Below are 15,268 nucleotides of genomic sequence, written 5' to 3'. Positions count from 1 at the left end.
GAGCAGCTTTTGCAGGGAGCTAAATATTAGATTAGAAGCGTCGTGGATAGATTCATTATTTGTGAAAAATAGAGCTGTATGATTGAAATTCTGCTATAAGCCGAATTCTGCAAGTTCTGCTAAATTCTGCTGCTAGCAGATTCCTTCGGAGCCTACTGTGGAATGAAACTAACCAACTTTCTCAATTCTTCGATGAAAATTTTTTTTCGATATATTCAAATGATAGCTGCTTATGGCACTCATAAATTTATCTCATAGCAAGTTATATCTTTAATAACATTTTAACATTTATTTACTAATGATATCTGTCATCGGTTTACAGGAATTCTCGCACTCTTGCTTCGTGTCGTATTTGTTTGACCTCTGATCCGAGCTACACAGCTTGATTGCGAGACAATTGTTCACATCTTTCACATATGTGAACTTTTCCTCCAGCCAATTATCCTGACAAGCGAACAGAAATGTTAAGCTGCTGCGATATTCTCCACAAGGCTCGTCAATTGTTATTTGGGCCTGAACTAACAATGGTATAAGAATTCCCATAAATGCTAATTCAAAAATAAACTTCATCACTACGGGCACATTTTTCTAAGATTTTCAAAATTTACTTGTAAATGACCATAACTGGAGGTTGATTTCAACAATTCTTGTTTTAAGATGTGAGCGAAATTTATCACGGATAAGCAAAAGAAAAAAAGTTTATTTGCTTACATTTCTTTAAAGCAATGTAGCCTACAAAGCCAGAAAATTATATTTAAACCATTCCAAACAAGCTTACGCGTATACTTAACGCATGAATGTATAACTTGAGCTTAAATAAGAAACGTTACACAAAAAGCTAGCTCGTTTTAAGCAAACTTACAAAGAGCGTATCCAACACGTGTCCAGCAATAATTTTACGGAAAAAAAAATCAGACAAGACTGCTCGTATCAGGGCGAAGCCCTGAATGTTCCGACTGCCTTTTAAGGTTTATGGAGCAGTAATAACATTAAAAAATTAAATGTAATAAAACAAAATGAAATTTTTTTTCTAAAATTTGAAATTCTTTCAACCAATTTGGAACGATTTCCAAGACGTATTAACTCTCCGCTTACGAAAAATGATCACAGGTGAAATATCTTTTCAAATTTGAGCTCATGACAAATTCCGTCAAAAAATTCCGTACAAAAATGGCTAGTTAAAAAGTCGAAATTTGTCTGAAGAAAAAACCCACCCCGAGCACAAATATTCCGTTACTTTCGTATCGAAAGTCGGAACAATAAAGTCAAGGATTAATGACGCGGTTAAAATCCGCAATTATATAACAAGAATCGAAGTTTCAAATATTAAGATGTGCGTGAAGGTTACCAGCCCTGACAAAAATGGATTATAGGATCAATTATATTATAGGGATCGACTTTAATACGAAAAAACAACAAACATTAAAAAGAAAAGGTTAAGATTGATTTGGATCAATTTTAAATCGATTTAAATTGATCTTGAATAGCTAAAGTTAATCTCAGCTAAAAATGGATCCAAGGTGATTTCAAATCAATTTAAATTCACTTTTCCAGCCTTAACTTGTTTTTTTTCTTATTTATTGTCCATAAGCTGTCATTTTATATCGTAAAGTAGCATAATGAAAGAAGCATAGCGTAAAGTAGCATAATGAAAAAACGAAAAAGTTTTCAAAATATCGATAACATTCTGTGATTTTCTTGCATATTTTGGATCAAAAAATGAACAAGATTGCTCGTATCAAGGCGAAACTTTGAATGTTCTGACTGCCTTTTAATGTTTATGGAGCAGTAATAACATTAAAAAATTAAATGTTATAAAGTAAAATGAAGTTTTTTTTTTAAATTTGAGATTTTTTGTGAAAATAATCCCCCACAAGAAAATCGATTTTTTGTTTATAACAAGAAGGCGCAAAGACAAGAAGGCGCAAAGAGAGAAGGCGCAAACTGAAGTAAATTAAGTGTCGGCGTGAAAAAAGTTTACCGCGGTATTATACGCCTGCTCGCTCTAGTTATTTGCCATAGATCTTAGGCAAAAACCATAAAAAGGCTCTTACCGGTTTTTTTGACACTGATCCATTCTAAACGGTGTTTGTGATGTCTCATTTTGCGTGGGAAAAAACTTTTAACACCCACAAAGAGTGTACCTCCCTTTCAAAATGAAAAAAAAATCGAGCAAATAATTTTAAGTAAGAGGAAGCTGATTTGGTTGATGAATTATAACAATCAGTTAATTATAAATTGAAAAAAAAAATGCAGTTGAATATGTCAGAAGAATCAAATAAGATACTAAGTCTGAACTTTTAGTCTGAAAAAAAAACAAGATAATCCAGAGTTCTTTCCATAGAACATAGGGGGCATAATCACGATTAAAACAGACAACAGACTAGTTAATAAAAAATTAATGTCTGAAGTCTCATTTTTCAATTAAAACATTACTTCAAAAAAGGGTGGACTTTTACAAGGATGAGCCCTTTTCGCTCGCATTTATTAAGATGCTAATTTCAATTACCTGTTAAAATTGGATTGGAGTTTTTACGTAAAAGTTTCCAGTTTGTCCATTAACCATTAGCCCCCATGTAAGCGATAAAACACGCAAATTATAAGTAATTACAGCTCGTAGGGCTGAAACCTTTTTTAGAAGCCCTGAGTACTATAATTTGAGGGAACCATTTTTTTACTTTTCTTTCACTTAAGTTCAAAAACTCTAGGTTGATAAAAAATAACTTTTCAGTCTTTACTCTTCTTCTTTACTTAACGAAGCGCTGTCCAAACATATTCTTATTAACTTGAACTATTAAATTGAAATTGAAAAATCGCAATGATTTCAGCTCGTTATTGTTCCAACTTTCGATACGAAAGTAACGGAATATTTGTGCTCGGGGTGGGTTTTTTTTCTTCAGACAAATTTCGGCTTTTTAACTAGCCATTTTTGACCGGATTTTTTTTAATCATTCAAAAGGTATTCTTGTCCTGAGCTCAAATTTGAAAAGATATTTCACCTGTGATTTTTTTTGTAAAGTTATGGGGGGGTTTAAAGATTGCCATTTTGGTCAATTTGGGACAATTAACGCGCGATATATTTCGCTCTATTAACGCGTAAGCGGATATTTAATCCGTCTTAGAAAACGTTCCAAGTTGGTTGAAAGAAGCTTACTTGCCATAATTGATTTATTACAATGAGCGAAATTTATTATTTTGTACTTTATATGGCGTGTGGGGGATGGTTTCATAAAAAATTCAAATTTTAGAAACTTTTTTCTTTTCATTTTATTTTATTACATTTAATTTTTTTTATGTTACCTTAAAAGACACAAATCTTAAAAGGCGATCGGAACATTCAGGGCTTTGCGCTGATACGAGCAGTCTTGTTAAAATTCAGAATCATTTGTTAGGGGATGCAGATACATTCGCTTTTTATAACCATCTATTACAAAAAAACTGCAATTTTTTTTTAGAAAAAACGGACACCATTTTTTCACTTTTTCACCTTTTTTTCATGAAATAGCGTATCAATTTCAGAAATCTAAATTTTTCGATCAAGATCTGAACGCTAGACACTTATCACAAAAATTTGGTCCTTCTGCCAACAAAATTTTTGTTCAAGGTATTTGTATGCGGAATCCACGGATGTTTTGTGATTGGAATTCACTTACATTTTGGAATATGTTTAAAGATTTGTCTATGGAATCTAGAAACATACAGACTCTGCGCACACTTTAACCTCGTAATGATTGTTAACTGTTGCTAACCGCTATTGCTAACCGCTCTGAGTGGAAGGAAACGGGTCAGCAACTCGAGCATTTGAATCAAAACGATGCAAAAATACAACAAAGTTCACGCCACATAATTTTATCAGGCCTGAAAATGCTGAATTTTACATATTTATTAGATTAGGAGCCAACACAAGCTTTTCACATTCACATTGGAATGTAAAATTAACCAAAATGTACCAAAGAATTTCAACTTCACTATTTAGTTGATCAAAATCACTTTGAAATGTTTTTTTTTATAATCGATGATACTCTGAAATGATTGCAAATTGAGCAGATAGAAAATTTGCAGAGAAAAATTAAAAAAGCACAAAAACTGCTTAAAAAAATGCTTTGTCTTTCAACATATTCTTTTTAAAAAAATTGTCGTAAAAACTTTGGTTATCGAAACAAAAGGACATCAATCCCTTCTACCGACTGGGTAGTCTTTTTAAATAATGCAATCCGAGGAAATGAAATTGATAAATCCTAGAAAAAGAAATTGTTGTTCGTTTACTTTACCTCTACACAACTAAAACAGGACGATTGACCAGCACAAACGTTGGTTGATGTTTTTGTGCATCTTGGTTTTTGGCTACGCTCTGAAAGATCCTTATTCTACATGTTCCACTAGTCGCAAAGAAAATAAGAAATATTTAAGTAGTAGTAGTTTTTAGAATTAGAGCTATACCCCACAATTTAATCTAACAATGACGCCATTATCATCCGGCGAGCTAATGAAAAGTCAAAATGAATTATAGAATTACAAACAGAATTCCAATTATTTATAGTTTTGTTTCTATTTATTTCAATAGGCTGGAAAACGAAAACGGACGAAATATCACAAAAAAGAAAAAACAAATAGGTTGACTTGATTAGAAAAACAGGTTGACTCTTTGCTATACATCGCAAAAATAGCATGGCAATCTAGCAGAAATAGAAGAAAGACACTAAAACCCCACTGAGCAAACTAGCTAAATTTTGCAAAGAAAAGCTTTAAAAAGATAAGCAAAAGTAAATGAATTTTACTGAGTTTTCGAAAATAAATTCTCGCCAGGGGAATCGAATGAAAGGTTTTCAGCATCAATTCCGAGTGCCCTGCACAAGTAGTCCACTGATGCTGAAGAAATTGAAAACGGAGGCGAAGCATATCTGCGCACCACTTGCAAAACAGCACAATTATAGGATGACAAACTGACCAACAGAAAATTAAATAATGAGTTTGAAAAATGTCAAAAAAAAACTGATATATTAAAACTGTCAAACTTTTGTCTTAATTTTGTCTTCAAGTAATTTCCTTCACATAAAAAATACGCCAAAATATTTCAAACCAAAACTATTTGAGCATCGGAAAAAAATCACAAAAAAGAACAATACCCTAATTGTCACTTTAAAGGCCAAAAAAAGAATTTCAGAGATTTAATAAATCAAAAAAAATAAATCTCCCTCAAATCATCTAGATAACTAAGTTTTTTTCACTACAAACGAGTCGAAATGAGGCTTTCATGATAGATTATTTCATTATCATTATTTTAAGAAAACCAGAACTTTTCAGTCCGAATTACAAAAAAAAATAGTAACGAATAAAACTGCTAAATTGAAATCTGAGTTGGTAAATTTACAACTGACAAAAATTTTTAAGTAGAACGGGAATTTAAAATGCAGACACTATCAAAACTTGACTGTGAGTAGACAAAATTACAGACCTGGAGATGACGACAATTTTGAGTTGTCCTGTGAACGAAGTTGTTTTCGTGGAAAAAAAAAATCTAGTACCGGTTGCAAAACCCTTGCTATTAAACTGTTAATAATATGCAGCAAAAGTTCACCGGAACCAGCTCGTTTTTCGGCGAAGTGCCTTGGAAAATATGGACTGCTGAAAAATAATTAGTACAACGAGTAAGTTAACTCGAATACTTAGGAATTGAGCTTGGTAGATTGTTTAAAATAGCGCTTGTTTTGTTCAACGTTTCTTCCAGTCATATCTGGAGGAAAGATTCTCAACTCTTGAGAATGCTGAACCGGGAATTGTGATGAACCGAGAATTGTGATGAATTGTGCTGAACCCGGAACCGTTCAAACTTTGTGAATTACTTTGTAACTTGGGTTTTCTGATAATTTTTTAAAAAATACATAAATTGGCGTATCTCGTACGCTTAAATGATTCGGGTATACATAAAATTTGCAGCTTTTGAGTGTACCATGATAGCACCCCACTTCAGGATTGAGAAATTCAAGTTCGGTCAGTTTTTTTTTATGTAAATTTGATCTAAAAAATTTAAAAATAATAGAAAAAAGCGCCAAACCTCGAAATCCTAGGAACTTTTGAAGATACCCTTACAGCACACCACTATTGAGTTGAGAAATTCAATTTGGGTTAGTTTTTTTTTTAAATCTAAGTTTTTTTCAATTAAAAACGCCATATCAAGAAAACAAAAAGATTTGAGCCGTTATAATTGGACGCTAGAACTGCAGCTTTTGAGTGTACCTGGATATCACCGCACTATCGGGTTGAGAATTTCAAGTTCGATAAGTTTTTTTTTATAACTAATTTCAATTAGAAAAATGAAGAAAAAAATCAGAAAGCGTCTATCTCAAGAACTACAAATTTTCAAGCAGTCATATCTGGAGGAAAGATTCTCAACTCTTGAGAATGCTGAACCGGGAATCTCAAACTTTACGAATTACTTTGTAACTTGGGTTTTCTGATAATTTAAAAAAAAACACATAAATTCGCGTATCTCGTACACTTAAATGATTCAGGTATACATAATTGGAGGTTATTTTCTCAACCCCTGGGGAAACCCTGAAAACATGTCACTATTAGGTTGACAACATTCGACTATTCTAATATTTTTAACTCGGTTAAATAAACACTGAATACAACTGGAAAATTATAGAAAAGTCTTAAGCATTGTCATATACAATATGCTTAAGAAAAAAAGAGACTTTCGTTACACATGAAAAAATTTACCTTGAAAAGCTTAAACGTGGCAAGAGCCCGCTTTTAAATATATAAAAGATGTGCTTGGTTTTTTTAAATTATAATTATTCTTTTTATAGAAAACGAGATCAAAATGTAATTTTGTTACTCAGCGGGGAATTGAGAAAATCAACGTCCATTTTTGAAGCTAGATATTCACATTTTTTCTGAACATTTGATTTTTTTTCTATTGGAGAGCGAAATTTGCATTCTTTTTCGAAAAAGAAGGCTAATTAAAATCAACTTTCAGCCATAACAAACTTAGGACTTTTTCTCGAAAAACAGACAAACTCACACATGTGATTCATCACAGCTTACAAACAGCGAGACTAATTCTGGAATTATTTCTCAATAATCTTAACTTGTCAACAGATAGTTGGAAAAATTACAATGAAAAAGAAAAGGTACACACATGTTTTATGAAACAACTTCAAGTTTCGAAAAAAAACGGCCTGAAATTTGATTGTGTTTGACAAACAATTACTTAAATTATTTGAGAAAACAGGTTCAAAAGATTGATTTTTTCCGCTACGAAATCTGATTTTTATGCATTTTTGAAACTAAAAGTCGAGCATGTTCGATAGCGGAGTTTCCCTTCTTTTCCAGCAAAAAATGAAATGAAGTTGGAAAGAAGCAAAAGTGAAACCTCGAATTTGAGCGTGAATAAATGTTGACTTTCTCTTGAAACAAAAAAAGCTAAAAAAAAATACAAAAAACTATATGTATTCACTGTCCATGACTCTTACTTAATAAAAAACTAGCCTACACACTTGAAACAGAACAAGGAAAACGAAAAAGCTGGATTGAAAAACTTTTTGAATTTCGAAGAAAAGATACATCGTCGAAAATACACCATTTCGTTGTTCCACTTGGAATTCGGAAAATTTAATCCATTACTGAAACTAGAAGTCATTCAGGTTTTTTCAATCTTTACACTTTTGCTGTTCGATAGAGGAGTTTGCCTTGATTTTACACAGAGGCGAAGTTGAACTTCGCATACACGAGCAAAACATTGACCGATAACTCTACTGGGAAAAACTGAATGAGTAAAACTTTGAGTCTACAAAGTTTCTTAAGTGACGCACACCAATGATGACGCATTAGCAGTACCAGTCAATTTGAAAAAAATAATAATTAACTAACATTCCTAAATTGAATAGCATCTAAAATTGCCCTCCCCCCCCCCCCCCACTTACCACGGCCATCAATTTTATGGTGTAAAGAGTGGTTTTAAAAGGTTAAATATGAAGACCAAATGTGTTTGCCACATCCTAATTTGACCGCATGTCAATTTTCATAATGATCGTACAATTTCAACAGTAACTTTACTAGTAAAAAATTGCAGGTGGGGAAAAAGTGCCTTAAAACTTATAGAGCAGTCTACGGAGCAGTAATAACATGAAAAAAATAAATGTAATAAAAAATGATTTTTTTTTCATGAGAATTTTTGTGAAAATAATCCCCCCACACGCCATAGTAAGCACAAAGTGATAAATTTCGCTCCTAGTAACAATTAATTATGGCAAATAAGCTTCCTTCAAACTATTTGGAACAATTTCTATGCTGGATTAAATATCCTCTTACAAGTTAATAGCAGCGTTAATTGTCCCAAATTGGCAATTTTTCAACCCCCATAACTTTACGAGAAATGATCACAGGTGAAATATTGAAATTGTTAAAAATATCGAAATAGTTGAAGTGTCAAATTAGTTTGAAGATTAAAAACCACCCCCAGGCACAAATATTCCGTTACTTTCCTTGCGAAAGTCGGAACAATAATAGTCTGTTAATATCCTTAGCATTGGATGTACTTAATAGCTGGTTATTGATCAAAATGAACACTTTCAAAATGAACATATTTTATCGCAACAATATTTGCGACTTAAGTTTGAAAAAAAGATAGTTCATACTATAACACAAGCTTTGCTTGTGTAAACAAAAGAAAAGAACTTAAAAATAAATCATAAGTCAAATCCGAAAAAAATCAAAGCCTGTAAAATGAAACACAAAAATCATCCCTATAAGTGAAAGCCACTTTGTTCTTTTACACGTAATAATTTATTGCTAATATCTAAACATAAACGGGTAAATTATAAGATATACATTTGAGTTTGATAAACAGGCAGTTTTCTGTCGGTTTTCATTTCTTCAGACCACTCACAGATGATGCAATTTTGTCCTCTTCGGAGTCATCTAAAAGAGGAATGATTCAGAAATTATAGTTTACAATTTCAATATTACAACCAACATTTAAAACCTGAAAACAAATTCACCCTTGATTCAGGTTCACTATTCGGAAATTACTTCCTTCTTTATAATGCAACATGCTCTCATGTACATTGCTCTGAGATGTTTATTCAAACTGAGGCTCAATGCCTGGTAAGACAATTGATGTCACCGGAAATTATTGCTTTTTAGTACCTCAGACTAATATCAATAGAACCAAATCAGCTGTAAGCACATGGTTCTTTGCAAAACAAAGACACCATAATATTCAACAATTTTTTGATCAAAGACAGGCATATGGGATTTTCACAGATCTGATTTTTCAAATTTTTTTTAAACTATCTATACTCTTTCTAACAAGCAGTGACTTTTCAAAACCAATTCTGGTATCAACTCAGTCCACTTCGTTATCATGCAGTGAATATATTCAGAGTAAATCTAAGATAGTTTTTTTCCTAAGATACTCTTCGGCTCTTAACAACGCATATCAACTACCTTGAACAATCTTTTGTAGTATTTCACTTGCAGCAGTTGCTCTCCTCAGAAACACTTCTTCCGTTGTGTCCAGCTGCAACAATTAGATTTTATGAGCACGCTCGAGTTAATTCAGATAGAATTGAAACCATTCCAGCGACATCAAATATTACCCAGGATCAATCATTGAAAAGTGTGAAAGAACAAGAAAAACGAAAAAAGTGGGTTGAAAATTGTTTACTTCTTTAGAATTCGATTTTTGAAGAAAAAACTTTTAAGTTATTTTGCACTTTTCCATTCGTATCTGAAGACTATGTCGCCAGCATCTTTCAACCCCAGCAGATATAAAGTCTCTAGAAAATATTGACTTCCGAAAAATTATAGACCAAATAATGACTTTTATAGACCAGTCTATAGAAAATGAAAATAGACCAATTGGCCAGCCTGGTAGAGTAGCAACAACGACACAGATTCGAAACTGCGCTTCGCAAATACAGCGAGAACAAGACAAAAAAAGCAGCTATAAAGTACGATAAAAAGTAGAAATAAGCTTCGAATTTAAAAAAAATTCGGCTACGTTTCGGATTCGATCTGCGACCTGGTTTTTAAGAGCCTCGTGCACTAACCACTCAGCCACGGACGTTTAGTAAATTACAAACACTAGCAACAAATAAAGCAGAGATCAGATGCTATGAAATTTCGAATGCTACATATCGCAATTATAGCAAAATGCCACCAAATAAGTGAGCATTTTTATTGCAAGTTAGGTTGGAAAAAAGAAAGTTCGTACTAATACATTACGCTCGCAAGCTGGCTAGTGTAATTAAGCATAAAAACTAATATCGAAAAAATATTTTCGTCGCTTTTTCAATTAAAAAGAAAAGTTAAAACAAAATAAATCCAGAAAAGTAAACTACTAGCGAGCGAAACTCTCGGCAAAAAATACAAGAAAAAACATCTACATCATTCTAAAATCCCCGAAAACATCATTTTAATCAAAGATTATGGCTACTGAACGGCTACAACCTTCAGAATTGCCTATGCTGCTTCGCGAAAAGCAACTACCATTAATTTACAGCGTGTACAATAAAAAAGACTAAAAAACATAGCCAACAGCCAGTGGAAAAGATTCAATGGATGCAAGGAAACGGAACGGAGAAACAGAAAAATAGACATGTTTTTTTAGAAAACATCAACTTTCGAAAAAGAAATAGATGGCATTAAACATCTTTGAAGTTGAAGAACAATTTAAGATTGACTTTTGGATAAAAAAATTACTCAAACAGGAGCAATATGAAAAGTATTTATTCCACTGGAAAATCTGAAAATAAAAATCCGCTTTCGAAAGTAGGACTCGATCGCGTTTTTCATGACCTTTACCCTTTCTATGTTCGATAGCAGAGCTGGCCTTTTTTACACAGAGGAGAGCTGTGCTTCGCAAACACTAGCAAGAAAAGGACAAAAAGTAGCTCTTATAAAGTGAAATAAGAAAAAGTCAAAAAATAAAGCAGACAACAGATGCTATAAAATTTCCAATGCTATAAATCGTGATTATAGCAAAAAGACCACCAAATGCTTGCTAATGTAAACGAAGAAAAAGAACCGAACATGAAAAAACCAAAGTCAAAATGCGAAAAAAAAAATCGAATTTGAGTGCGAACAAACCTTAAGAATTTTTGCTGAAAAAAAAGAAATCATCACGACCTATTGCTATTGAAGAGTTTTCACTGCGTTGATTGACTCTAACAAAGTTCATCAGTTTAAGCAAAATCGGCTCCCAGCTGTAATCGGAACTTCAATTGAGAAGTGGCCAGCGCTGTTCAAGTAAAAATAACAATTGTACGAAGTCAAGAACGCTTGATGCAAGAAAGGTCTAGTTGGAAACTTGAAAAGTAAAAAGTAAAGCAGTCACCTTCTCGCCCAATTTCTTGAGAGCCAAGAGGATTTCTAGCCTCGTTGAACTGTAAAAAGCGTCGTCTATCTGTCTGAATGTGTGCTCCCGTTCTATCTGAAACAACGGGCCATACAGATATTTATATACAATGAGCCTCAATTCTAGCTAAATTGAGGCCCCATGTGACGAAGCGTCGAATGCGATATTGATGCATGCGCGAATACTTGGATGATCATTTTTAATCACTGACTTTCATATTTTATAAACTATACCAACTCTGTCTCGATCCCATTCAAAGATAGCAACAGTCACGGGACACATAAATTGCAACTTTCGGTTTTTCACCGACAAAAGGAACAAACAATTTTTCAGGCATCTGCGGTTTTTTCTACAATAACCAAAGATTCACGGATGAAATTTTGACATATGATGGATGAAACTGTTCATCAGAACAAAGACGGATAAAAAACGTGAAAAACGTGTTTTTTATTTTCAAGGCGTCGTTCGGTCATTCAATTACAAGGCGTCAGAGAGGTAAGCAACCCTGTAAAAAGTAGAAGCAGTGCAAAACTTTGGACTTGAAAGTGTTCGTTGGAAAGCTAAGGATCTAAGCTAGAACGTCATATAGGTTAACCTTCTCATAAAAAGTAATACAAAAAACTACTGTTAGGAATTAAAAAATAACTCAGATTTTGGCATTTTACTTAATAGGTAGCTGAACTTTCAGTTAAATTTTTTGTATGAGCTTAACAAAATTTAAGTATTTTTTCATCTGAAAAGGAACCTAGAAGAATACTTTTAAATCCCAAGGTTCGAACTGCTTCGGCAGTTTAAGACATGACTTTCTATGTCCCGTGACTGGATGAAAATGCCTATTTTTGACCTTTTGCAACACCGATGTACCCTTAAAAAATCAAGCATGCTTGAGTGTGATCCACCTAAAAAAAGAACATCCATCTGTTATATAGGACTAATTTAACAGTTAAACATATCATATGCGAACATTGTATACAGTAACCACACTGTTCAAAACACACTTTGCGGGTGGGTGATAGTTATCGACATCCACGAATATTCATCATTGCTTAGGCGCAAGGGGATTCGATGAGTGATTCAAACTACTAAAAAGTCTTTAGTTTTCTTTGGCGTAAATCTTCGTAAATAGCCAACCTGCTCCAGCTTGAGTCGAAGTTGCCCAGGTTCCTTTCTAGTGAAAAATCGTATAACTTCTGGTGTTCGGAAAGCTTCTGCAATAGCAGCTGTCACGGCCTTAAAAATATCAAAAATGAATTTTGAGTACACAAATCAACAGCTGTTTGACAAATCTACGAACCTGTTTGAATCGTTCCAGATCTGATTTCAAAGTGACGTTTGATATGTTGTCCAATGAAGACTGGAACTCCTCAAGTTGCTTCACTGTCTCGTATCTCATTTCCTCGTACTCGTCCGCCTCCATCTCATCTCTAAACAATTTCGCGAATTCTACTTTTGTCACACAATCAAAACTATATCAATCGTCAAGAGCATTAATCGAAAATTCAACCGTATATTAATTAAAAGAAAAGCATCAATTCTGCACTACATCAATCAATTCTTTAACTAAGTTGCGACATTCTGATAGTTAAAAACGGGTATAGCTAATTTAGTTTGAAATATTGTTGGTCAATTAACACAACTTAAGATGCCAAACTTTGCTAAATAGAATTAGGTATTTGTGCAGTGACATTTTTATAAAATACAATAGATTTTAAGAAGTCGGGCCGAATTATTCAAATAAAGTTTGCTTTCGGCGGTTTTTACTGCATTTAAGTAACTATATTAGCTCGTTTTTCAAATGTGCTTTTTTTCTATTTGATATTAAAAAAAGAGCTGCAATTGAGTGGTTTGAGGTCTCACAACAAACAATATAACGCGGCTTATCCATGGACCAAAGGCAAGAAAAACTGTGGTTTGGGAAGACAATTGAATAGCGAATAACGAGCAGTTACTCACAAAGAACAGATCTTGGATGAGTTTGCCATCGATGCCAAAAAATTGACTGACCTACGACGGACCTATTCACAGAACAAGTAACCATTAGATTCTCGAAGAATCGGCTTCGACTCCATGCCGGATCGTATTCAGTTTTTCTGCAAGTTGTAAGGGTCTAATTTTTGACCTTGAGTCTAAACAGTTCATTTAATCTAGACCATACATGGATAATTTCATAGAAAGAGTCAAATAAAAAAAACTATAAACTTATTGAATTGAAATTTAAACACTGGAATTATTCGGATCAACCGGAGGTAGAATTTGATTGAAACAGTAAAAGTTGTGAAAAAAGGTGTAAGGTTTGTTATGGAACACTTGCCTCGACACTTTTTGTTTGAACTAAGACATGACAATATTCAAAGGCATGAAAAAAATGAAATAATCATGATTTTTTCATAATTAAACGAACTCAGAAGCAATTCACCAAGTCCGCAGCAAGAAAACAAGCATTAGGTCATTTCATTCATTTTTTGTCAGTCATGTACTCGCTTCAACTTTAACGGCTGAAGCGAAAATAGTACGCGTGAAGCTTGTCTATCAAGCGAGCAAAAAACGAAGAAAAACAAAGAAATTGATTTTTCCGAGTGTCATAACTCATTAGTAGTAGTAGTAGTAGTAGTGTAGGCTTTAGGATTTCTCCATGGGTTTTGAACCCTCGTTTATAAGTTCATAATTTTTCCCGGTGGGTTGCAGGGGTTAAGTATAACGTAAAAACCAGGATCTTATACACTCGTTAATTGATAACGTTTCAGATGACACAAATTCCACTGTGACCTTTTCGTTGGCTACTGCATCTCTGATATGTGAAATGTCGGTTCTCGAACGCTTTTCACTGACATACAGCAATGAATCCAAAGAACCTATTAGAAATTTATTATCCACAAAACAACTGATCAACATCTCAATTCTGGTCAACTCACGATTTAAAATCGCAGCATCAATCCTATCAACTAAAGCAAGGGTCTCTCCCCCGCGATGACAGGAACAACGTCAGTATCGCTCTACGTCCAGTAGGGTCTACTGACGGCGAATCACAGTCATTTACCAAAGCGGTGACAGCTTCGGAGGAGAGTCGACGGAGGTCCCAAAGCGAGAATAACATATCATGCTACTCCACGCTGGCAGCAACCAGTCTGCCTTATTCTCTGAAGAAGGGCCTTCTGTGGGAGGAATTGAGATCACCGTTGGAACTATTTCTAGCAGTGGGAACCTTCGACTCTGTAATCAATCCTTACAACCAGTTAGGTGCAGGTTAAGAGTCGAGGTCACGTTGTCTTGCGGAACGTTTCACATGATCTTAGGAGCTTGTGGATCAGTGTCATATAACGTGGTGATAAGAATTCACAAAACAACAACAGCAGCAAGGATCTCTAGGGCTCCAAGTGTGCTATGTAACCTTTTACAGCTTTCTTGAATGTCAATGAACAGCATTGAGCTGCAGAAATTTGTTAGAAACAGCTATAATAACGCCACCTTGAGTGCTTCCATCCATTTTATTTACGTGACGCATGAGAATAAACGAAGTCCACAACCCTCAAAATCAGTAAAAGATTGTATTGTTTACATGGCACTTTTTCCGAATTGAGGTTGCTCGATGAGTTTTATTGCGATCATTATCTTATTATGCGTAGTTCAAAATTTACACTCGTCGAGAAATAAACGCGACTTTCAGTTATAGAAAAAAAAACTGTTTTTAAATTGGATCAAAAAATACGCTCTAGACAATAAGTCGATAAAAACCTATCAGATAAATTTTCATGAAATTTAGCTACTAAATTGACCATTCTAGGAATAAAGTTATTCACGTGAAAACGTCTAGTACCCGATTGCAACACCCTTGCTTAGCAACGATAAATAGTGGAAGGAAAAAATGAAAAAAAAAACTCGTGTGAATGCGTGGTACAAAGATTG

At 33.9% G+C, this 15,268-nt stretch overlaps 1 protein-coding gene across 1 annotated transcript; it reads right to left on the bottom strand.

The window, feature by feature from the left end:
* Positions 1-8,872: 8,872 nt before the first annotated feature.
* On the bottom strand, positions 8,873-12,782 carry LOC134844872 (protein LZIC-like). Its single transcript, XM_063861689.1, has 5 exons — positions 12,660-12,782; positions 12,497-12,595; positions 11,345-11,440; positions 9,454-9,526; positions 8,873-8,925 (listed from the first exon to the last, which is right to left on the bottom strand). Exons 1-5 carry the CDS (start codon positions 12,780-12,782, stop codon positions 8,873-8,875), a joined length of 444 nt encoding a protein of 147 aa, XP_063717759.1.
* Positions 12,783-15,268: the final 2,486 nt, after the last annotated feature.

Source organism: Symsagittifera roscoffensis, chromosome 4 (assembly GCF_963678635.1).
Source record: "Symsagittifera roscoffensis chromosome 4, txSymRosc1.1, whole genome shotgun sequence".
Taxonomy (NCBI): Eukaryota; Metazoa; Xenacoelomorpha; order Acoela; family Convolutidae; genus Symsagittifera; species Symsagittifera roscoffensis.
The sequence above is the reverse complement of the archived record's forward strand: the minus strand, read 5'-3'. Positions and strand labels throughout refer to the sequence as shown.